Source organism: Heterocephalus glaber, unplaced genomic scaffold (assembly GCF_053883595.1).
Source record: "Heterocephalus glaber isolate CG9 unplaced genomic scaffold, H.glaber_assembly_v1.0 deba00001687, whole genome shotgun sequence".
Taxonomy (NCBI): Eukaryota; Metazoa; Chordata; class Mammalia; order Rodentia; family Bathyergidae; genus Heterocephalus; species Heterocephalus glaber.
The window spans coordinates 20,963,357-20,988,858 of record NW_028258412.1 but is presented as its reverse complement, the minus strand read 5'-3'; the positions used below and the strand labels follow the sequence as shown (position 1 = coordinate 20,988,858).

General features: G+C 41.6%; 1 protein-coding gene across 1 annotated transcript; it reads right to left on the bottom strand.

Moving 5' to 3' along the window:
* Positions 1–1,041: 1,041 nt before the first annotated feature.
* Ppp1cc (protein phosphatase 1 catalytic subunit gamma) lies at positions 1,042–22,344 on the bottom strand. Its single transcript, XM_004843809.3, has 8 exons — positions 22,065–22,344; positions 12,252–12,383; positions 10,816–11,046; positions 5,773–5,877; positions 4,320–4,543; positions 3,985–4,119; positions 2,339–2,399; positions 1,042–1,438 (listed from the first exon to the last, which is right to left on the bottom strand). Exons 1-8 carry the CDS (start codon positions 22,117–22,119, stop codon positions 1,368–1,370), a joined length of 1,014 nt encoding a protein of 337 aa, XP_004843866.1. The 5' UTR covers positions 22,120–22,344; the 3' UTR covers positions 1,042–1,367.
* Between the last annotated feature and the right edge of the window lie 3,158 nt (positions 22,345–25,502).

Below are 25,502 nucleotides of genomic sequence, written 5' to 3'. Positions count from 1 at the left end.
GTAGTATTATTTACTCACCCAGTGTGGAGCAGGAAGGTATGAGATCTCACCTCCCTCATCAACAGAGCAGGCCAGGAACCACCGGCCAGCGGCTCGCAGAGTGCAGCCCAGCTCACTGCTCACAGCTGTGTGCACTCACAGGCCTCACTGGGAGGTCCTCCCCCACTCGAGGGAAGTCAGTCTGCAAAGGAATGAAGTGCTCTGCAAGTGACTTGGTACAGTATTTTGAGAAAGTGATATATATCTGACACATTTGAGACAATGAGATATGACAACACTGTACTCAAGAATTAGGGAAGGACAGCTTGGGGGGGTGGTATACACCTTGTCCCCTGTACAAGTTCAAACCCAGCCCAGGGAATGTAGCAACTTAGCTGTTTTAAAATTAAAAGTAAACACAAACTGGTGATGTATCTGTTTTTTGTTTTTTTGGTACTGGGTACTGAACTCGGGTCCTTCCGCCTGCAAGGCAGGTGGCGGAACCACTGAGCTAAATCCCCGGCCAGGTGATGTATCTCTGTGTGAAGGCCCCAGCTCAATCCTCAGCAATACAAAATCAAAAATCAGGTAAGGGGGAAGAGATTAAAGAATTGTACCTGAAAAAGTACGTGGCTGAGTCTGCATAAGAAAGTGGCTTTTGGGCCGGGGATTTAGCTCAGTGGTTCCACCACCTGCCTCACAAGCCCAAGGTCCCGAGTTTGATCCCTGGTACAAAAAAAAATGGCTTTTAAGTTTTAGGTGAACCCAAACAGGGAAAACTATGGATAGAGACTAAGCCCCACCTCCCCAATAGTTCATCACTCTTCAGTATTTAACTATGCCGGGTATGGTGGAACACACCTATAATCCCACCACTTGGGAGGCTGAGGCAGGAGAATGGCTGTGAATTCAAGGACAGCCTGAACTACATAGCAAGACCTTGTCTCAAAAACAAAAAACAAACAAAAAATGGCTATATGCAGATAAGAAGTCAAAGAACACGAGCATCTGTAACGTATCTTCAGAAAGGCTATTTGAAAGAAGACAAATCCAAGATGAAACTGTGGTTTCCAGAGCAATTTATTCATTAAAATCTGTTCAATATACCATCAACAGTTTTCCTGTGTGTATTGTGCTGATAAATAGACACTGAGAAGATTTAACAAGTTTGTCATTTAATAAGTCTGAATTCTTTTTCACCACATGGTATTGTTCACGGTCATCTGTTGAAACAGATTTCTTTCTTTTTTTTTTTTTTTTTAACAGATCTTAGTTTAAAAAAGTCATAGATACTGTGAATTCTGTATAAACTGGTGGACAGCAAGTTATTTCCTTTGTTTTGACTTATAAGCCTCAACTTCACCGCAGAATAAAGAAAGCATAATCGGTCACTCATACAGAACAGTACTGTTTCTATAATTTGAAGCTTTCTGAATGGACGGGTTCAGGCCTGGTCCAACTGTAAAAAGATTACTTAGTGAATAGATTATATGGAAATTGTACAAAATGTAATTAACTTTAATCATAATAGCTTAAATACCATTATATTACTAATTACTATTTAAAATAAAAACCTGTTTTTGAATCCCCAAGGAGGTGGCGTGTGTTTGAAGCCATGCCACTCTGCACTGGGGGTGGGGTGGCAATACAATTCCAACAGAAACTTTGGCTTTAGGAAGAGTCACAAACATTTAAAAGAATGGCTTTAATCATCATTTTAAGTAAGTGGGGGAAAGTGTGCTTTAATTAAATATGTATCATACCAGTGATCCTGGCAAGGCTGAAGATTACTTCTATTGTTGACGGCTATAAAAACTAGTTTGTACATGACAAGACAGTAAGAAAAAGCAATCCCTTTAAAACAAAATTTTAAAATAAAAAAAATGTTCACAGTGGTTTGTATCAACAATAATATGCATTTTATGACATTAACATGTACAGATTCAGAGCACCCTAGGGCTCTCTTTATATTCTAAAGAAAACAAGCGTTTACATTATTCATGGGTTATATTGAATTAAAAAAGATCACTTATACACTTACCCCTCCCCCTTAACAGGATAAACTGTCCTAGGGTGTATAGTTTTAACACCATCATTAAAGTTGTTTGCAAAAGGAACAGGGAATTAAACAAAAACAAAACACTTTTCCTTGGGAGTGGAGTGTCTTTCATTTGCTGTTACAACCAGCAAATGCCATTCATTAAAACAAAAACAAAAGGGCCCCCACAAACACAGATCTGAGCAAGCTGACCAGTACACATTACAGTTTTAAAAATGAAGGTTATATACTCTATGTTACAAGTCCCAACTAAGCAGTGTCAAAATGACATCTATTTCTTTGCTTGCTTTGTGATCATACCCCTTGGAGGTGTTACAGGTCTTGTGGCATTCGGCTTCTTTTTCTCTGCAGGCTTTAAAATCTGAGAAAATTAAAAAAGACAAGTGAGTTTTAGGAAATACACTCAACCCAAACTTAAAAAGTTTAAAATCTCATTCACATCTCTTGTTCAGAAAGGTTTCTGGCTATTTAAAACTGTCCCAACAACTCTGAAAGCCTCACCAACATAGTAATACAAATCAAGCTGATGTGAAAACATTTTGGTAATGAATGCCATGATTAACAGATAAAATATATGACCTGAACAAAGTATCTTCCCTCTGGGTAAAACAATTTTCAGTCCACAGTACCTCTAGCTACCACTTCTGATGTAAATTTTTTAGAACAGTGTTTCTTGGGCTGGGGATTTAGCTCAGTGGTTCCGCTGCCTGCCTTGCAAGCAGGAAGTCCCGAGTTCGATCCCCAGTACCAAAAAAAAAAAAAAATGTAGAACAGTGTTTCTCAAATCCCTGTACAATCTACAAGTTCTCCCTAGAATACGGTAAAATTGTTTTCATTCATTTAAATTCAGACTACCACAAGATTTCAGTGGCTATATTTATGTTCGTTGGCTTGAGGGTGGTTAAGCTTGTCATAATAAGCAAATGAAACAAAGAAGAGGGCAGATTCATCCATAAATAATGCTTTTGTGCTGAGTGGAAGGTCAAAGGATGTCATGTACTTCAACAAAGGTTTTGTAGAAATTAGACTACAGGAAAGTGGGTAGAACTAAGTAATCACATAGCACATCTGGCACACTGCAGTTAGTACTATTTTTATACACAAGCAGTGATTTAATTTTAGACAAACATTATAGTGACAGCCTAACTTTAGAAAAGATCCATTAAGTACAAGGAGCTGATCCTTTTTAAAAACATCCTTTGCTTGCTTAAAATCCAAAAACAGTTAAAGTCAACACTAGGAGAAAGATTCCATTATAATTTTTCCCCTTTAAAAGGGATCCACTGTGAGGAGCAATTCTACATCATTGTGGGGAAAAATCATTTGATTAGGCCTAGTTCTCCTGCCTACAGGCCAGCTATGGCATTTCGAGACATAATTCCATTTTGGCCCCTGGTCACAACTGAGATCTCAATGATCTGGTGATGCTGTGATGCTCCAGGACAAGATTACAAGAGTGGGAGACATCCTGGGAGTTACAAAATCTTCATCTACTGAGTTCCTCCTTGTTCTTGGATTTTCACTGCCCCCCAGTCTTTGTTACCCTTTGTTTATCCCGATGTACTGAACTCTCTGCAAGTCATTTGTTACATCTGTTCCGCAAATAAAAGGTGCAGTAAACTGGGGTCTTTCATCTTTGCCACCCAGAGCAGCACTGATCAGACCCAAAACTCAGCTTCTTCTCAAAGTCTCATTTTTTCTACCTTTCCTGTATAAGTTAGTTCACCTTGTGCTGCCGTGGCTCGTAGGAGACTAGGACTTACTTCAGAGGTTCTAGTAACGTGCCCTTTCCCTGTTCCCTACAATTCACATATTACTCAACTGGGACAAACACTGGTTATAGGAAAACAAAAATTTAGCCTATTCAACATAAATGAACAGTAACAGAAGGATACCGTAGCAATTATTTTAAAATTAGCAGAAATAATGTTGAAAACATGCTCTACCTGAAAGGAGCACATTAATGTTTCATCCACACTCATCATGGCACCTGCATTGTCAAACTCTCCACAATAATTGGGTGCAGAAAACAGAGTGACCAACTGCCTCTTTGCAAAAAATTCATATCCGTCTTCAACCACCTTGGAAAGAACATTTTTTTCACCATAAGTAGATGCAAATGTTAGGTGACTCAAACCACTCTACAGTGTCCCACTGAGCCTGACAGGTTGTTTCCAGAGACACTGTATAAATAAGCAATACCTACCCACCAAAATCAACAAGGAGAATCTGTGCTCACACACATGCTCTTAAGTGTACATGTAAAATTCAAAATCAATACCTGATGGGCTCTACATATAAGATCCAAATCATGCTTATGGAGAAATTTTGCAACCACTTCTGCACCAAATGTGAAGGACACTCCTCTGTCATTTTCACCCCAGCCTAAGACATCTTTATCGGGGTCAGACCACAAAAGATCACAAAGAAGACCTTGATCTGGTACATCAGTTGGTCGCATAATTCGTCGAATCTGCTCCATAGATTGAAGATCTGGTGATAAACCTATTAAATAAAAGAAAAACAAAGCGAAACTGTTCACAAAAGACAATACCACTTTTAACAGTTCCATTTGTCTATAGACTCAGTAACTCTGATAAAGCCTAAATTAAATCTATGCTTTCTTAGTTTTAGTAGAAAATAATCAAATATGCACTGGAATTTATTGTACGCACTAACTTGCAGGACACAATATGTTTACACAGTACATGGAGATAGTTACCTTATTATATAGAATCCTGTAAAATTAAAATTCAGAGACTTTAAAAACTACTATTCTGGGCTGGGGATTTAGCTCAGTGGTTTCAACCGCCAAGTGCAAGGTCCCAAGTTTGATCCCCGGTACCAAACCAAACCAAACAAAAAACTACTACTCTGCATGCCTCCCCAATTGATGAGAATAAGATACAATGTATTTACTAGATGTTATTACCACGTGTAGCTCTGTCCGACCAAATAAGATGTAGTCTGTTCTCACTCAAGTAAAAAAATTTCACTCCCAACTCTACCAAAACCCGCCTAAGCCCAGGAGGGCAGACAAGAATGCCTTAACTAAAATATATTATGTTGGTTCCTTGATAGCTGCTTCATTTTTTTTTTTTTTTGGTTTTGGTACCAGGGATTGAACTCGGGTCCTCGCAGCTTGCGCAGCAGGCAGGGAAACCACTGAGCTAAATCCCCGGCCCAGTTTTGTTTTTTTTTAACTATAGCAAAATTTACTTGAAAAAGTACAGGTGAAGAGTGAGCGAGAAACTGCAGAGCAAGCTTGGGCCAAGCTGGCTGCTTCATTTTTCACCACAGAGAAAAATTACTATTTTACTTACAATTACTATTTTAATTACATTATACAAAGCACAACTATTGAGCAAAAGCTCAGCTTTTAGAATTCAAGGCAGAGAAAGGTCAGGGATAAAAAAAAAAAAATCTATTCACATTTTCAGTATTCGAGAGGACTTGTGGCTCAGCAAATTAATGGCTGTATTCTTTATATTTAAAAATACTTTCTGCTGTATTTTCAAATCAAACTGTTAAGAGTCTAGAATTCCCTGAAACAAATCAACTGCTTACTTCAAACATCCATCCTCCTGGCTGGGTCACAGTAAATACATGAGGTAATGTATCAACAAAGCAGAGTTACCTGACAGAGGTCACCATCCCAATGCAACTCATAAATGTCAGTATTCATCTTTAGAAGGTATCAAAAAACTATTTTTAGAGAAAATTAGCCCACATACCTCCATGACAGCAGAATATTTTCTCATCCACGATGGCTGCTATTGGTAAACAGTTAAAACAGTCTGTGAAAGTTTTCCATAGTTTAATGTTGTATCTTCTTTTACCTGTGAAAATTTACAATAATTAAAGAGTTTAGTGTTCTTTCTCTCAGGGTAGTTCCCCTCAAAACAAGGTTGTTATTATGTTAAAATTATGCTCTTATTAAAAATCTACAGGTGTGCCAGGGATTTAGCTCAGTGGTTCTGCCACCTGCTTCATAAGTACAAGGTCCCAAGTTCGATCCCCGGTACCAAAACAAAAACAAAATCTACAAGTGAGCCAGCTGTAGTGGTGCATGCCTATAATCCCAACACTTGAGGGGCTGAGCCAGGAGGATGTGCTGTGAGTTCAAGGCCAGATTGGACTATATTCAGAGACCCTGACTCAAAAAAACAAAACAAGCTCCTGGTGGGTTTAGGATTAGATATACAGGTGTATGAGAGAGACAGCTGATCAAAAGCAACAATTTACACTTTCACATGAAATACACTTAAACTCCATGAAGCATGAAATAAAAATTTCAGATAAGATCCTGATTAAGATTTATCATCAGATCCTAATTATTCGGTAGCACCAATTGTTTTTAAATTTAATGTTTTGTTCAATCTCCATCTATAGGTAGAGCTTCCTATTCCTAAAGGCAAATATGCATAGCTTTTATGTGTGCATTACCACCTTCCTTCTAAGGAAAGCTTTGAGTTCACATCCATCCCCCTTTCCGACAAAAACCCACTGATATGAGAGAACTCCCACCGCAAGCTGGCAGGAGGTACAACAACTATAGGGGATGATTATAGGAAAGAGACCGCATACTGCAAGTACTTCAGGGTATCTGTCCTGAACACTTTAAAAACTTAGAACACTCCCCAGAGAGTCAAGACCACAGGGTGGTTATGTTTCCTTAGCAGCACTTGTATTCCACACATTTTGAGTCAGAGTGCAGCTCTGACAGAAGTATGTCTTCCAACATTCTACATGAAAAATTATGTTGAGTTCACAAACCAATTCACAACCTTGGAAGCATAAATCTTTTTTAATTAACTGGGGACTGCTTAGAGTGCTTGTACCTCCTGTACCCTAAAAGAGAGCCTTTGTTCCTAAACTAAGACTGTCCTAGTATCTCTTCTTCCTTATACTGGGGAACAGAGAAACAGTTCAAGGCCGAGCATGTACCACTTCTCTGAAAGTCAGAGTTGGCCCAAGCAACAGACTTTTTGAACCACATCTTTCAACCCAATGCAAATCAAGCAGGGTGGGAAGTTTAGTTCAGGGCCTGAAAAGTAATGCAAACCCAACAAACATTTGACTTTTCCCTCTGCAATGAAGACTGCTGTCTCTTCTGACAGTTTCTGGTTTCCTGATGACTGGGACCTTTTGTTTTTTGTTTATAAATTTTTTTTATCAGTACACATTTGCAGTAAATAATAGTGGTACGTGTATCTCTGTTTACCCTTTGGAAGCCACTAATTCTCTGTCCTCTATCTTCCTGCCCTGGAGGGTTCTGGAAACTTAAATTTCTCATTATTAAAAAAAAAAAAGGCTGAAGGGGAACATACATACACACAATCTACACCTCCACTTTCTAATAGTGATGATCATGATGACATAAAAACATAGGCCAGACTGTCTCAGCACTCATTTATAGTGACTTCGTTCTGTCTCCATTTTCTACTGAAACCCTTCTCTGATGAATCATTTGCTGGCCTTCCTGGAAACTTTTCCTTTCCTATATGCTACATCTCCACTGCCTTCTTTCTTCTTAGAGACAGCTTCACGTAACACACTCTACCTCCTTTCGCTTATTTCTTGCTATCTTTGTTGGCTCATCTATCAAAAATCATGTTAGTTTTCCCTCTCCTTAGTTCTGAGTATTTGTTACTCTGAGGCCAGACTGGGTTACACAGCAAGTTCAAGGCCAGCCTGAACTACATAGCAAGACACCGTCTTAAAAAAACCAAGAAAAAAAGAACTGCTATTAACTAACACTGAGCTTCTAAATCATTTTTAAAGGCCACTGGATTAACCACAACCCAAAACTGATGCATTCAATACCATTATATTAGGATTTATGTCACAAAAGAGACCATCTGGATTTGAATTTCATCAACAAAAGCAACAGAGTACTTGCTGAGGTAACAGTAATGTCGAAGGAATGCTTCCTAGTCCAAAGACTTGTAATCAATATCCAAAACTCAGTAATACAAAAACCCCTGCCTCCCAATTTCACTACCTCCTTAGAGTCACTGTTTTCCTAGTACTTCTCCCATAGAGACTCACTGTTAATAATCAAATGTCCTTTTTACCCAACTCAAATTGTCCAAGTCACTCCAGAACCCACAAGACTTTTCTCCCTGGTGATTCTTCCCACCTCATCTTATCAGATGGATCTCTAGGTTACAGACCAAGCAAACATCCAGCTGTGATAACATGGTTGCTTTTTGTGTGTGTGTGTGTGTGTGTGTGTGTGTGGTATCCGGGATCGAACTTGGGACCTTGCACTTGCAAAGCAGGCAGCGGCACCACTGAGCTAAATACCCGGCCAATAACATGGTTTTTGATTTTTTGGGTGGTACTGGGGAACCCAGGGCTTTGAACATGCTAGGTAAGCATTCTAGTGCTGAGCTACATCTCCAGTCCCTGGAAAGGTGGTTTTAGGTTGCCTAAGTCTAAAGGAAGTAAAAGCAGCAAACAAATATATGAAAAGATGTTCAACATCACTCGTCATTCGAGAGATGCAGATGAAAACAACACTGAGATTCCACCTCACCCCACAAAGAACGGCTGCTATTGAGAAATCAACAAACAACAAATGCTGGCGGGGCTGTGGGGAGAAAGGAACCCTTCTCCATCGCTGGTGGGAGTGCAGACTGGTGCAACCACTGTGGAAGTCAGTATGGAGAGACTTCAAAGAACTAGGACTAGAGGTCCCATTTGACCCTGCTATTCCCCTGCTGGGTAACTTCCCAAAAGAATTAAAAGAATCATACCACAGTGATGTATGTGCACCCATGTTCATAGCAGCACAGTTTATAATAGCTAAAGCTTGAAAGCAGCCCAAGTGCCCATCAACTGGAAACTGGATAAATAGTGGTTTTTTTATTAAAATAGAGTACTACTCAGCCATAAAGAACGAAAAACTAGAGTCATTTATAGGTAAATGGATGCATATCGAGGCCATACGCAAGTGAAATAAATAGGACCCACATGTGTAAATACCGAAGTTTCACTACTGTGAGAAACTGATAGTGTAAGCAAGGGTTAAAATGATTAAAATGAATAACTGATAATTGGAAATAGGAAAAAAGGTCCAAAGACGAAGGAGTGAAGGCAAGGGAAGGAGAAAGGAAAAACTATAAGGAAAAAAAAAAAAGGAAATGAAATCTATGTAAATAGGGAAGGGCGGAGGGGGTGAAGCGTGCACAGGTAATGGGAAAAAAAGAACCAAGATATATCATGTACAGGTACAAACACCCAATGATAAATGTAAATGAATTGTATACCTAAAATGTATAAAATGTATATAAAAGAACTAAAAAAAAAAAAGTTTATGACTATCACCTCTCTAGGAATGCATATTTAATAAGTGAGCCAGCTGAGTGTGGTGCTGCAGGCCTGAAATCCCAGCATTTGGAGGCTGAGCAGGAGGATTACCACTGAAGAGTCTGATGCCAACTTGGGCTACATAGTGAGTTTAAGGCCAGCCTGAACTACATAGCAAAACTCTGCCTCGAAAAAAAGGGTAAAAATGGGTTGGGGATTTAGCTCAGTGGTTCCACCGCCTGCCTCAACAGCGCAAGGTCCTGAGTTCGATCCCCGGTAAGCCCGCCCCCCAAAAGGGGTAAAAATAAATGAGCCAAACACATCTCTAAGACTCAAGATACTGGTGTGCGTGTTAACATTTTGAGAAACTATAGGTTATGATTGCCATGGAGGGGGGTCACACTGACAGTCTTTCACTCATCTTCTGATGACGGTATCAGCAACTCTTAAGTGACCAAAACTCCTTAATCACCCCTCCACTCCCAACCAGAACTCTCTCTTCAGAGAAATGTACACAAAAGGATGGCAGAGGCAAGGATCTGAAACCTTTTGGACATTTACTGTTTGCTTAAAACAATAATAACAGCTCCAGTATAGTAGCATCCAGCTGAGGTAGAAGGATAGCAAGTTCTAGCCCAGCATGGGAAACTTAAAGAGACTCAGCAAGATGCTATGTCATAATTTAAAAAGGTCTTGGGGGCCGGGGATTTAGCTCAGTGGCACTGAGCCTGCCTTCAAGAGCAAGGTCCTGAGCACCAACAAATAAATAAATACATAAACAAAAAAGGTCTTGGAATGTAGCTTAGTGCAAAGGTGCTGGGTTCAGTGCCCAGTGTTAGGGGGGAAAACACACGCCTCTACCAAACTGGTTAAACAATCCAAAATGGGTCACAAAATGCATAAGATATTATAAAAAATAAAAATTAGTACTTTCTCTACTCAGCACATTTTAAGGTATAGATGTGTCAGGACAAAGGAAACTAATATATATTTCAAAAACTAATCATGTATACACTACAAGATTGAGCTTACAATATTCTCTAGAAAAGACAAATCTGGAGGCAGAATGTAGATTAGTGTCTGCAGAGATCTGTGGTGATACTTGCACAATTCTGTAACATTTACTACCAACCTCTGAATTATATAATAGAGATAAATCTCATAGAATGAAATCAATCTTAGGTTGTTAAAAACAAAAACTATTTGGGCAGGTTCTCAATTGTACTAAAAATTAAGCTATCTGTGAGTACTACACTCAGAAGACTTATGTTAAAGAAACTACTACTGTGATCATTATGTCCTAAACTGATCATCATGTAAGAAAACTCAGAAGATTATAATAGCATTATTTACTAAGAAAAAATGAAAAGTTAATAGCACAATGTTATAATACTGAGTCTAAACTCTCATTGATTGTAACAACCATATCTTAAGTATCTCCTCCTCAGATAAAAAGTACTTACATTCATCATAAAATCCATAAATTCTATTGATGCTGGCACATTCATGGTTCCCTCTGAGGAGAAAAAAATTCTCTGGATATTTGATTTTGTAGGCCAGTAAAAGGCAGATAGTCTCCAATGACTGCTTCCCCCTGTCCACATAGTCCCCAAGAAACAGATAGTTGCTTTCTGGTGGGAAACCACCATATTCAAAAAGACGAAGCAAATCATAGTATTGTCCATGGATATCACCTAGAAGCAAGAATGTGGTTACAGTGTTACCATATCTATACATTCACTAACAAGGCTTTGAAAAGACCTTTCTTTCTTTCTTTTTTGGTTTTTCGAGGCATGGTCTTGCTACATAGTTCAGGCTGGCTCTGAACTCACTATGTAGCCCAAGCAGGCCTTGAACTTGCAGCAATTTTCCTGCCTCAGCCTCCCAAGTGCTGGGATTACAGGCGTGCACCACCACTCCCGGCTGGAAAGACATTCTTGAAAACTTCATTGCACAATGAATGATCTCTAATAATGAGAGCTTAATTTGACAGCTAACACTAAGTGATTACCAATCTTGTATCATATTTCATTCAATGCACCATAATGAAAAATTTAAGCGCACATGTATGTCCAGAATCTCACACAAAATTCAACTAATTAAGAATTTATTTTGTGGAAAGGTATATTATGTCTCAGCATGCTTTCTTGCCAAGTAACATGGTTTTCCTTTCAGGTTGGCTGATCAGTATCTGATCTCTAACAGCTCAGTCTCCAGATACTATGTCAACAGAACGCCTGGGCATCTAGTGAGCCCTGGCCCTCACAGAACAAAAGCATACTCCATACCCACATTACTTCAACTTTTCCCTGCCAGATAATGCCAAAGAGCATTTCACTTCAAAAAACATGCATACAGGGCTGGGGATTTAGCTCAGTGGCACCTCGCCTGCCTCATAAGCGCAAGGTACTGAGTTCAATCCCCGATACCAAAAAAATAAAAGAGATGCATACAAATTTTATCCACAAATCAAATACAATAGATATATCATTACTCAAATGAACAAAGTTTAATTGTTTACAGTATGTATAGAAGATTATCTGCTTCTACTATGTACAATAGTGTGAAACTAAATGAGCTCCAAAAGCAAGTTGTATTTTTAGGTATAACCAGAGTTGCTTTAAGCTCAAATATAACCCTATATTAATGTAATTTAGACCTTTCTTAGCTCTCCATTCTTAAGTTTCATTTTGTCTTCTGTGTTTACATTTCTTCAGTGAAATATCTTTTAAAATATGAAACATATTTAAGTAAACTAAGTCCACTAGAGGCATTTATTCTAATGCTATTTTAAGTAGTTCCACGTTATTAGACAGGAATGAGTCTGCTAGCTAATACAAAGTCAACGGACCCTTGACTCAATCACATAACCGAAGAAATTCAATGTGCTAAAACTTACCACATATTTTGAGTGGTGCTTCAAGTTCTAGTAGGATAGGCTGACTGAGAAAGATCTCACGAGACTTCAAGCACAGTCCTCTGATTTCATTCTCCTGTAGCTGGACATTCTTACCTGGCTTGGACCCTCTCACTATAGGGGAGAAAAACGCCAATTAGCTCAATCAAGCCAAAATACAATTTAATATAAGAAATTTAATACTTAAGAAAATACAAGCTATAGATAAGGAGGGCAAAAACACGGTTTAACTTGCTTTCCAATTGGTCTTATTTTTCTTGACATTCATAGAGCATGGGGGAGGGCTGAGAGAGGGTCTCAACTATATAATTCAAGCTGGACGTGAACTCACTATCACTATGTAGCCCAGGCTGGCCTCAAACTCATAGTCCTCCTGCTTCAGCCTCCTGAGTACTAGGATTACAAACACGTACCACCACACCCAGCAAAGAGCATGGTTTTAATGCTTCATTAGATTCATAAAATATTAGGTACTCTGAGATTTAGCTGCATCTCCCATACCAAGTAAGCCTCTTTAACAGCATCCCAAACAAGGGATCATCCTGGTGTGTAAGGAAGACTATTAAAAATCTTCCTTTACATCTGCTGAAATGACTCCCCATAACACAGCTTCTGGCCTCAGTTCTACATCCAAGCCACACAACCTGCCTTGTTCACCTATGGTCCTCCCACTAGAACAGCTCTTTCAACATCCCCAGTCCTGCTGGGCTTTATAAGTGAATTAGCATTTGCACAGCAGATTTCAGACTGTCATGTTACCAAATTTGTCCTAAGGACTGTGTATTTACAAATGTGGAAGTAGAAATGCTCAGAATCCTTACTCATCAATGTTTTGAGGACCATGGGGATCAACAGTCTCTGATTTATCTTTGAAGTTTGTGTTGCTTTCATTTCATTAAAAAAAAAAAAAAAGCTTGGGCTGGGGATTTAGCTCAGTGGTTTTGCTGCCTGCTGCGCAAGCACAAGGACCCGAGTTCGATCCCCGGTACCGAAAAAAAAAAAAAAAAGCCACAGGCTGACTGTACACATTTTGTTGTGCAATTTCTGGGCCTGCATTTGTGTTTATAATCATGCTTGCTGTTGGCAAAGAGTATCAGCATGTGCTGAAAGGCAGGTTTCCCAGTCATGTGAACAGACAAAAAAGCAACGGGACAAAGAAATCATCCTAAACTCCAGAGTGTATGTCAGAGCTTTCTTTCAGTTCTGCTCACTGTCAAAGCACAAGGCCTTGGGCTGGGGATTTAGCTCAGTGGTTCTGCCACCTGCCTCACAAGCGGAAGTACCCGAGTTCGATCCCCGGTACCAAAAAAAAAAAAGCAGAAGGCCTTGCCAGAGTACATTTATCAGTAGGTAAGTAGTTAACAGTAATGAAGAAATGTTTTGGTTCCAGTTATAAGAGATTAGTCATGAAATACAGATTAAATAGCATGGAATTGCTAAATGTACCTTAATTTTACTGTTATGAAGTAAGCAATCCAGAACTTATAGCTGGTAGAATCTGAGAAAGGTTGCAGCCTGATTACCCTCAACGTGAATCCAATTCTCTACTACACACAGATTTAAGGCCGGGAATTTAGCTGAGTGTTTCCGGCACCTGCCTTGCAAGCGAAAGGTTCCGATCCCCAGTACCAAAAAAAAAACCAAAAAAAAAAACCCCACAAGATTTAGGAAAGCAGGCATCCTCTAAATTAAAACTAAAGTAAAAATACAGGGCCAGCCTAAATATGAAAATTAAGGTTATATCTTTTCACCATAAAACTCAGTATCAAGTGATTTAGTTTTAGCAAAACCACAAAATCAAGTTAAACCATGTTGTTAATTTAAATTTTATTGGTTCTAGGGGCTTTGTATTAAAATTGTAAAATATTTTGACCTAATAGCTGAGTAACAGCAAAAAAGTTTAACTGGTTTGTATGTAGCTTCATTCTGTAAATATCTAAGTGACTATAACACAGGGAAATAAAAAGTAAGAAACCTGGTGCTGAGAATTTTTCTATTAAAAGGGTATTTCTGAGACCGAGAAACCCTGCCCTGGTAAAAAACCATCCTACAGTCGTGAGGGCCATGGAAACCCTGAGTTCTCTGAAGAAACAAGCTGAGCAAACAACTGAACAGTGTCTAACAGTGTTATTTTTTCCAATGAAAAATAATAAGGAACTATGAGAATGGGCAAACTCTTCAAGCACAAAATAAAGAGAAAATGACAAGAGAAAGGGCTGGACTGAGAACCAGCCAGAAGGCCAGTTTTTGGATTTGTTCTACAGCTTTGGGCAAATCATTTTTAATTTGGACCAAAAATATAGAACTCAACTAAAAAACTGAGTTTCTTTCTGAAAAGCAGAGTACAGATAATCTTTGAGGGAAGATTTGAAACAGACACATCAGCAACTGAGCAGAAAAAATTTTTTTCCAGATGAAACACAGTAATTTTCTTTTTCTATCCAGACATATACAGGACAGAACTCAAGAAACCGTCCTGGTGGGAAGATGGCAGGATTCTGCTTCCCTGGCCAGAAAACCCCAATCACTAGTGATTCTACAAGTCACCCAGAAACAGGGCAGAGTGCCCAGCAGGAAATTTTATTTTTGGCCAGGAGGGAACTCCTAGAAGCTTCTGGTTTCAGTCTGCATTTTCTTCAGCAGAATTCCACACTTGTGAATGATAGGCTCATTTTTTAAGTCTTTCAGGAGAATTCTTCCGTGATAACATGGCTTATACCTGTAATAAACGGCAGTCTTACTTTGTTGTAGAAATTCTATTGTAAATCAATGCCATCAGATTAAATCAATGTTGCTAATACAAATTTTCTTGGCTTTGGAACCTTTCCAATGCCACCTTCATAGTACCCATCTCCTCTCCTCTCAAAAGCCTGCATCACACACTTTCTGAACTGCCCTCACAACACTGGTCATCCACTCCACACTACACTCCCTACTTTAATTTCCTGTTTATCTGGATGGCTTGGTAGGCAGAATGTAAGCGCCTGGACCACAGCTGTCTTGCTCTGCAGTGTACCCAAGCCCAAGTACAGGGCAAGTGCCCAAAATTAGCTGCAGGAGGCCTGGACCAATGCTTTAAGCACTGTTGCTTTGTGGCTTTAGAACTATACACTGTATGCTTTTTTTTGGTGCTGGGGATCTAACACAGGGCCTCACACATACTGGGTATGTATGTACTCTAGCCACTGACCTACATCCCTCAACCCAATGATATACTTCTGACTAGAAAAAAATCTGTTCTGCAAAATAATGTTTTATAAAATTATAAAGCAAAGTGCCTGTTTCCTACCAGATTTTACTGGGATGATTTTCTAGTACTTTTTTTTGTACCAGGGATCAAACTCAGGACCTTGCGCTTGCGAGGCAGGCATCGGCACCACTGAGCTAAATTCCCCAGTCGTGGGATGATTTTTCAATTACGAAAATTCAGAGTTAACTTTTAAATTTCAGAAAGATTTCAAAATGAGTTCTGGCAGTCCAAATGTATTTCAAAAAGGTGTCAAAACTGTCAACAATATAAGAAATTACACTTTGCTATTTCCAGTCCATCTAACAGAAACATCTGTTGTAGCTGACATTAACTGGGCTGGGTACTGTGCTGCGCAAGGAGCTTTACACAGCTATCTAATACTCTGAACAATGCCATGAAGTCAGACACCACAAGCTCCTGCTTTAGAGGCTGGAGGTTCAGAGCCTCGGACCAAGGCCACAGAGCCTGTAAGGTGGCCTTGACTGGAAATCTAATGGTGCTTCTACCTTGCCACCTTCCACTCAAACATTTAGTCTACATAAGCTTCCAAATCAAAAGTTAACAACACTACACGGTCAATGCTCAAGAAAAGTTTGATACAGGATATAAAATCATAATGCATCCTTACAAACAGGAGGCATTAAATAATACCTAACTTATGGAATGTTTTTTAAGACAATCAGTATTATTTACCATGCTTCAAACATTCATCAAAACAATTGCTAAGCACCTACTGCAGGCCACTCAGTTAAGATGCTGAGGGACATCCAGGCAACAGAACAAAAGGGCACCAATTTGTCTTCTCATGAGTCTTGAGTCTTACATTCATAAGGAGGTAACATAATGAGGACAACTAGGCAAACTAATACAAGTTGTTATAAATGCTGTGTAGACATCCTCTACCTTAAGGATGCCCTCAATATTTTTTAAAAGTTGAAATGCCTCTATTTTATCACTATTAGCTGGCCTTGAACACACTGGCCTCAAACAGTAATCCTCTGCCTCAGTCTCCAAAATATTGGGAATGCTGTGATTGTAGGCATATGCCACCACACGGTGCATTATGGTGTTACCAGCAAAAGTTGTGCTGTAGAAAGGTGCAGTATCCAATCTATTTAAATCCCTGGTAAATCGCCAACATCAGTTAAAGAATGAAAATGTCTCATTTTATCAAGGACTGTTACTACAGTGAATGTATTCAGTATGTATCACAAACATACACTATAAATCTTTAGTAAAAAATCTTTTAAAAACCCAAACTGATAATATTTGAAATTACGAAAAAAAAGTTACTGGCCATTGTTTGCAACATTAGCTTTTCCAGCCTGGGATTTAGTTCAGTGGCACTGCGCCTGCCTTGCAAGTGCAAGGTCCTCAGTTCGATCCCCAGTACCAAAAATCAAAACATTAGCTTTTCCTCATGAGCACCAACTTTTCACACAGCTGAAGAACAAAGTAGAAACAAAAACTACAGAAGAAAATTAGGACTACTCTGAGATTCCGAGGACTGAAAAAGCATTCTTGTCATATAAAAGACCTTACCCATTAAAAGGTTATTTTAGAGGAACAGCATACATAAAAGGCCCAGCTGATTTATAATAGTTTTAAGAATCTAAGGACATAACCAGTATAAAAATAAACCAAGGTTTTGCTGTTTTAAGCTAATCCCATTAAAGTAATCTTAATAAGCCACACCACATTCACTTTAGTGAACCACTAGCCTTGTATCTGAGGTTTAGAAAAAGATCTCCAACAAAAATGATTTTCTACAAAAAATAAAAACTACAAAAATGTTATAAAAATTCCTTTGGTTTCTCTGTAGCCACCAGTGGAAGACTTCCATTTCTGATCATCTTAATTGTTTCCACCCCAGGCCCTCTCCCAGCTTGCTGTAACTGCGGGTGTTATAGACACTTCAGGCTTTAAACATGACACCAATTTCTCAAGGGAGGTAGCCGCAAAACATTTTTCACTGCTCTCAACTAAGTATTTTGGTCTTCTGTACCTAAGATGAAGAGAGCTCATTGAAAAATCTTTAAATTTCTACGGCTGAACAAAACATTTTGATAACTATCAGTACTCTATACATCTGATCCTACATAAACCTGTGAGCCTTAATTATCAGTGGCACCCACCCCTTTCTAGACAAGGGATGAGTGGACTCTAGTCTAGTGGAGAAACTGCAGATTTCAGATAAATCAAGACCAATAAATAAATCTGCTCTTCATGCTTCAGATATGTAAGCATCTGAAGCTCCAACTGTAAATTAAAAGACACAGTTAAGCCCATCTAACAGCAATCATTTTCCTGCTTCAGGATCAGTAAACTTTACCTAGTGGAGTAGACTGGCACTTGATTGTGCAGAACAGTCTAGGTCATAAAAGGACGGTAGATCCAAAGACATATGCCAACCTCACCAACTTGAACCACTGACTGCTGCTGGGCTAATGGCCAGCCCAGCCCACTTCCACTTCCCATTGGAACCCAGGGTCTTTGCTCCAGGGCATCGTAGATGTCCTCAAGCACAATAGAAAGACAAATCTGGCCCTGTGAGGTTTCACTGCTGGCTTTTCCTGACAAGTAAGGGGTCACTGCTGACACAAGGAGAGTAATCCTTTTGATGGTGCGGTTTTTAAAAAGGTCTACAGATAGGGCCAGGGATTTAGCTCAGTGGCACTGCGCCTGCCACACAAGCACAAGGTCCTGAGTTCGATCCCCGGCAATCCTTCCTCCCTCCCCAAAGGTCTACAGATCACTGCAAGAAAGCTTTCCTGTCTTTTCTTTCTTTCTTTCTTGAGACAGGGTTTCACTGTGTAGTGCAGACTGGTCTCAAACTCCCAGAAATCCTCCTGCCTCAGCCTCCTGAGTGCTGGGATCACAGGTGTGCCCTACCATACCCAGCGCTGGTCCTGTCTTCTGCCTTTGTAAGCAGCACTTTGGGTTTGTAATGGACATGCTGCAAGGCAGGGGCTCGCGACAGGCATCTCCTAAGTCAGGGAATCAGAAACACATAACGTGGATACCAATGTTAAAACTAGCTGCAGGGCCAGGGATTTAGCTCAGTGGTTCCGCCACCTGCCTCGCAAGTGCAAGGAACCAAGTTCAATCCCCAGTACCAAAAAAACAAAAAAAACCAAGCTGCAAATGTTCATTAGTAAAGACTACTTTCATTTTCTTTCCTCAGCATTTTACGAACCTTTTAAAACCAGTATGCTTCTCCTTTAAGACCAGAGGCTGTTGCCTGTCTTAGAAACACTAGGATATAAATGGATTCATATTACACTAAAAAGCTGAACAGTTTCAGAATATCTGACTGAACACTAGCTTCAGAAGCATCCTTCTGTATAGGATCAAACAGCACTTTCAGCGAACCAGGGCACAGGTCACACAGTTTGGCGGTTCCCAAAGGTCAGGTCATTATGCAGTCCTGCAGTTTGACAGTGGTCTTTAGTGCACAGATGCTTCTTGCAAACCAGGATGCAAAATAAATTATAACCACCTGCTATGCAAGAAAAACTGTAGCAAAAAAAGACAGACAGACAGACTAGCCATCACTCTTCCTTGAGAGATTTAGAGTAAACTGCCCAAGTCTCACTTTTCTCCAACACATTCAGTGACTATTTAATGGCTAGTTTGTGTTCTAAGTCTCCCAAGTTTTATGTATTTATCGAAATAGCTAACTAACACCAGCTATACTAAGGTTTTATCAAGGTACACGTTTTTAAAAAGCTGTCTCGGTGGGTTGCAGGTGACCTGACACCTCTTGTCTGAAAAAGCTATTGAGCTTAGAGAACAGCAAAGCTACAATCTAAAGCCATTAAGATCTAAACCAACATTAAAAAAAAAATCAAACTTCATTTTTGAAAGTCTTTTATTACTACCACTGTGCCGTTTCTCAACTAACTCATACAGTCCTCAAGCTTAAAAGATGAATCTTCAGTATGTTTAAAAAGAAAAAAAGCCTACCAAGGTTTCAAAAGTCATATACCCTCCTTTTCATATTTAAAATTCTTTGGGAAAAAGGTTTTGGGGGCATTACAAAAAGCAGAAAATTTATTACCAATACCTTTAATTATATATATCCTCAACAAATCATCTTCAACTGATTCTCTGCCAATTTAACATCCATGAAAAAGTACCTATACTACGTAGCTAGCCTATTCCCAAGGCGTTTAAGTGCATTTTATATTAATTTCAACAAAAATAAAATATTTTAAAAATCTGCTTTTCAAGTACAACATGACATATAACCATTAACTTTTTTTTTTTTTAACTGACTTAATAGCAGCCATTTTTGTTTAGTGGGGTTTTTTTTTGTTTTTTGGGGACCGGAGATCGAACTCGGGTCCTTGCACTTTTTAGGCAGGCGGCTAAATCCCCGGCCCACCATTAACTATTAATGAACTATACATGAGGCCAGGAGCAGTGGCACATGCCTGTAGTCCCAGCTACTCTGGAGGCTGAGGCAGGAGGCTTTCAAGTTGAGGCCAGCCTGGGTAACTCTGAGACCTGTTTCAAAATAAAATTTAAAAAGAGTTGGGGATGTAGCTTGGTAGTAGAGCACTTGCCAAGCATACACAAAGCCCTGGGTTAAATCCCCAGTATCACAAATAAAATTTTTAAAATAAAGTAAAAAAAATAGATGAGTCAAATTTACCAGGTAAAACTTTCAGCACAATTTTAAAGATTTACACAATGTTATGTGAATAGAAACAGTAAAGGGCAAACCAGAACTTGTATCAACTAGACTTCAATGATCTTAAGGTTCTAACGGTTCCAATCCATAAAATCACAATTCTCCTGCTTTCATAGAGGTATAAATTCCCTCTAGCCTGGCCCCACCATACCACCCCTGCACAAATGTGCAGAACTTCAAAACTGAAACACTTAATAAAGAATTAATTCCTTAAATAAGGCGTGGTGGTGCACACCTGTAATCCCAGCACTTGGGAGGCTGAGGCAGAAGGATCAAGGCCAGCCTAAACTACATAGTGAGACCCAGGGGTGGGGGGTGGTGTGTGTGTGTAATTTCTTACAGCAAATTACTTTAATGTTTCTGACCAATCGCTACCTCATATAAATTGAACAACTATTAATTTGTATGAAAAACATGGTCCTTATATAAATGCCAGGCAATGAATGACAAGGTTTTCAGCTATAAATGGGAGCAACATTTCAAGAGCATTTCTGAGGTCCTTAGTGATATTTAGTGGATTCCTTCTTAAAGTATAAAAGGAAAATACTATTCAGAGATTTTAAAAAGGTGTTTTATTTGAACGGCTTACTTCAAAAACTCTACTACCAGAATGCTTCAACTGTTCATGTTCTCAACTCTACTCACAGTATTTATATCCCAACAATATCTTATGTGGACAGTATAATGGCAAAAAAAACAGTCAAAACTTAGCCATTTTACATTATCAAGTACCCAGATCAAGAATGAAACTTGAGTGACTTCTTCCAAATCTTGGAAAAGACGTTAGCACTAACAGACATGCTCTTGAATGTAAGAGTAGTGCATTTCAGCCTCTGGCTTTAAAATCTGAGCCTCGACCCTCTCCCACCCTAATCATGCAGCCCAAACTAAAGCTTTGCTTTAAAACCTTTCCTTAGCTACAGGACAACCAAATTCCTTCCTACACAGACTGACAGTCTTGTTGCAAGTTCTGAGTCTTGGCTACCTGGGTATTAAACTCGACTGTCACTATGTGACCTTGGTCCAGTGACTTCACTTCTGTCTTAAGTTTCTTGTGCAAAATAGTTAAAAACAGTACCTACCTCGAAAGATTTTTGAGAACTAAACGGAAAGCTCAAAGAAAGCCTTACACACAATCGGCGCTGTGGAAGCGTCAGCTACTATTACAGTAATAATGTGATGAACGCAAAGCGCTTCACACAGAGCCCGGCGCTGGAAAAATACCGATACTGTCATCATCCCTGGATTCAGGTTCCACAAATGAGCGCAGAGACCACTCCAAGATTAGGACAACTTAAAAAGGCTTTGGTGGTGGTGAAATGTGAGATTATGTCCCTTTGAGATGTGCACGACTGTCGCCAAGGACTAGAAATGGGTCTCTTGACTTCAGAACCACAAAGTATAAAATGAAAAGCAAACAAGATAGGAAAAAGGACCCCAAACCCGGTGGAACTCATACCCCCGGTCAAATTGCTTAGCGGAGGAAGAGGACCAGGACCGGAAACTCGATCTCGCAGAGAAAAGTGCGGTCCGCCGGGTCTGGCGAGTTGGATGGGAAAACCTCCCAATGTTCTCTGCCCCAGACTGGTAAGGTTCGCGGGGAGCTGTGAAGGGGCGGGAAACGTTGGGGTGGGGAGCGGAGATTTCAAATTTCTCGGGAAGGAAGGAGGCAAGGCTATAATCTCTTGCAATGAATGACCGGCGGGCGGCGCCAAGTTCGGGACCACCGTGGCCTCCCCGCGGCGGCAGCTCCGGACCGCGAGCCAACTCTGGGGCTCCCTTCCGCGGTCCTACCGGCTCCAACTCCCCGCCTCGAGTGCCCGGGGCCGCCCCTTTCCGCCCCCCTTACCTTCCAGCAGCCGTTGGATAATGCTGTCGATGTTGAGTTTATCTATATCCGCCATCGCCTCCCCACCGCCGACCCTCCCGCAGCGGCACCGCCGCTGGCTCGCGCCTAGGACTCACACCCCTTCTTCTCACGCCACGAGCAGAGGCGGGTGGTGGCGGCGGTGGCAGCAGCCGCGGCGGGTCCCCCCAACCGCCTCACTCCTTGCTCTTCCCCCTTCTCTCCCCTACTGGAACCACGAGAAGAACAAAATGGCCGCCGACTCCTCAGCCAGCCTCGGGCGGCGCACGGATGCGCGCGGGGGAGTGCAGCGGCCCGGCCGGGACTTCTTTATGGGCCGTAGGACGCGAGGGAGGGGGCGGGGCTAGGGCTGGAGAGGAGGGTGGGATTCGGGAGATGGAGGGGCGGGGCAGGGAGACGGAGGGGCGTGGCAAGGGAGGGGGCATAGATGGTTGAGCGTTCTTGCATCCACGCGCGGGATCCTTCCGCCAAACGAGCCGAACAAATAGGCCGCCTGGCCCGAGCGGGAGTTGCAAAGTTGCATGCGGCACCTGGGAGTCTGGAAGAGGCTATGGCTCTGGAACCCAAGGCTTGCGACCTCCGCGGGATCTTTACACTGGGGCTCAATGTTTGCAGACCTGGCCTTGTGCGAGCCCACGGAGAGATTTCGGAGATCCTGGAATTCATCCCTTTAGATAAACGTGGATGGAGAGGGAGAATAATAAAGAGAAGTAGGTTGGTTCAGATACTGGGACTTGGGGGAAGAGGATTTAATTGGCAACAACAACAACAACAACAACAACAAAAACCTCTCCTAGATAAGCTAAATTGTTCACAATTAATTCATGATGAGTGGTAGGAATATGACTATTTGTATATTATTTTTGTGCACTTCTATAACTTTAGTGCGGGGGGAGATATTCCTTAAAAACGTCCTCTCTGTCTTCGAGTTGTCTTCCTTGAACACGGGAAGTTATGTAATCAATCACCGGAGCGGCTGCCCGACTCCAGCCGGAGCTGTGCAGCAAATGAAGCCTTGCGAGTTCGCGCACCGGCCCGGGTCTTCTCTGGCTCCTCAGCCTCCCCAGGAGTCTTTCTCCGGGGGACCCCAAGATGCCATCTCTGGGGCTGCGTCGCGGCGAGCTGGGGTTGGGAGTGCAGCCCACGCTCAGCAGAGGCATCTGCCTCACCTATTCCGTTTCTTTGGGAAGCGCTTTACAGTTTGCAAAGACCATCCCCTCCGCAGAGGCTTTCATTGTTTCTCAAGGCACAGGTTCCCTTCCCCGAGTGCTATCGAGGTGCCTGTTCCACCTGGGCGTCCGTTTTTGGAAAGTTTGTGTCTCAGGTGGCGTGGGATGGGGTCTACGAGCGCTGTTTCTGGGCATTCAAGGTTCAGGGTTTTCCTTTCTTGGTTCAGTTGCTAGCTCCGCTTTGCTCAGTCACTAACTCACTCTCCCATGCTGCCAGTCCACCCACCAGAAGTCACACGAGTGTCATTTGGCACTCGAGGCACTGAGCCCAGTTGATGACATTTGGGGGTCAGTGCCCAGGGCTGCTGTGAACATCTGCCTTTGGAGGTCGGTGTGGCTCCTGCCAGACTCCATGAGACCTTGGGCTGCTCCAGCGCAGGCCACATCACAGCAAAGGCATTTGGAACAGGAATGTGAAAGATTGCGTCACGGAGCAGACACATATTTATGGAGCATCTACTCCGTGTAAGGTGTTCCAGTCGGGGAAGTGGAGTTGAGCGAGACAAACAAGACCCTTCTGTCATGGAGAATCGTTTAGTAAACCAGACAGACAATAAACAGAGGTGCAAATAAAACTATCAGCTTATTTTACTTTTTTTTGATACCGGGGATTGAACTCCAGCCCTTGAGCTTGCCAGGAAGGCAGCGGAACCACTGAGCTAAATCCCCGGCCCTAATCAGCTTATGATAAGTGCAATAGAGAAAAAACATAAACACTGCACTCTTTCTTAGTATGTGACACTGAGCTACATTCTCAGCCTTTAAAAAAATTTTTTTTGAGACAGGATCTTGCTAGAGTCTCTAAATTGGGGCTGTGCTCAAATTTAAGATCCTTCTGCCTCAGCCTCCCAGATTGCTGGGATAATAGGCATGTGCTACCATGCCTGGTTTAGGTTGTTTCTTTTCTTTCTTTTTCTTTTTCTTTTTTAATTGAAACAGGGTCTTGTTTTATAGTTCAGGTTGGCCTTGAACTCACTATGTAGCCCAGGCTGGCCTTGAACTCAGGGCAATCCTGCCCCAGCCTGCTGAGTTCTGAAATTACAGGAGTGCCACCACTAGGCCTGGCTTAAGTTGTTTACTGACGGTCCCACAGTTTGGAAGTCACAGAAATCGTGCTGGGAATTCAGAGCAGCCTGCACCCGCAGCTGTGATATCCTCAGGAAAAAATGCCCAGCCCAGGGACTCCCATGAACCCCGGCACTCGCTGTGGGCCTGGTCACTGTGGCCCCAGGTGGGATGATCTCGTGTGTCTCCACCCACAGTAAGAGTGACACGGCAGGTGTGTTCTCCTCTGCCCACATCCTAAGGGCTGGAGGAGGACTTCAGACCGAGATGGGACACGGGGACAGTCTCCAACGGCTCACTTCCCTTGAGTCCAGTTAGGAGGACATCAGCGGATGAGTGGCAGAGCTCACAGGGTGGGTGAGACCCAGACCCGACCCCAGTAACCAATAAACACAGGGAAAGGAGAACTGATCCCTATTTATTGGCACTTTTCTGCCCTTACCAAGGCTCGGCTCCCCCAAGGACAGCAGATCTGAGCATTTGGCCAGAACAGCGATGGCTTGATAGAGGAACAATCCTTTTCTTTCTTGGGGCCCTCAGTTTCCCCATCTGTAAAATGAAGACAGCAGGTTAAAATGTACCTTTCAAACTTCCCTAAGTCCACCGGGCTTGCTTAGGGGAGTTGCTGAAGGTAGTGAGAGGCTGATGAAGTAGGGCTGTGGCTTAAATATCTAAAAATCAAGCCAGGCTTGGCAGCACATGCCTGCAGTCCCAGCACTGGGGAGACTGAGGCAGGAGGATAGCTGTGAGTTTGAAGCCAGACCAGGCTACATAGTGAGACTCTGTCTCAACAAAAAACAGAAAAAGCAGGACTGGGGATTGAGCTCAGTGGTGCTGCACCTGCCTGGCAAGCACAAGGTCCTGAGTTCGATCCCCGACACCAAAAAAACCCCCCCGAAAACAAAGTAAAATATCTGAAAATCAGTAATGTCTGTGTGGACACTTGGGCTCACAGCCGCGGGGATCCAGGCCAAGCATGTGCGATGTTTGAACAGCTGGGCAGGGACAGTGTGAACCTTGTCCCCTCTGCTCCGCTCCGGTGGGCCAGTGTGGCTAGAGCGTCTGCATTTTCAGGGAAACTTGAACGTACGGACTTTTATGTGAAATGTTCCATTTTTAAAAGTTG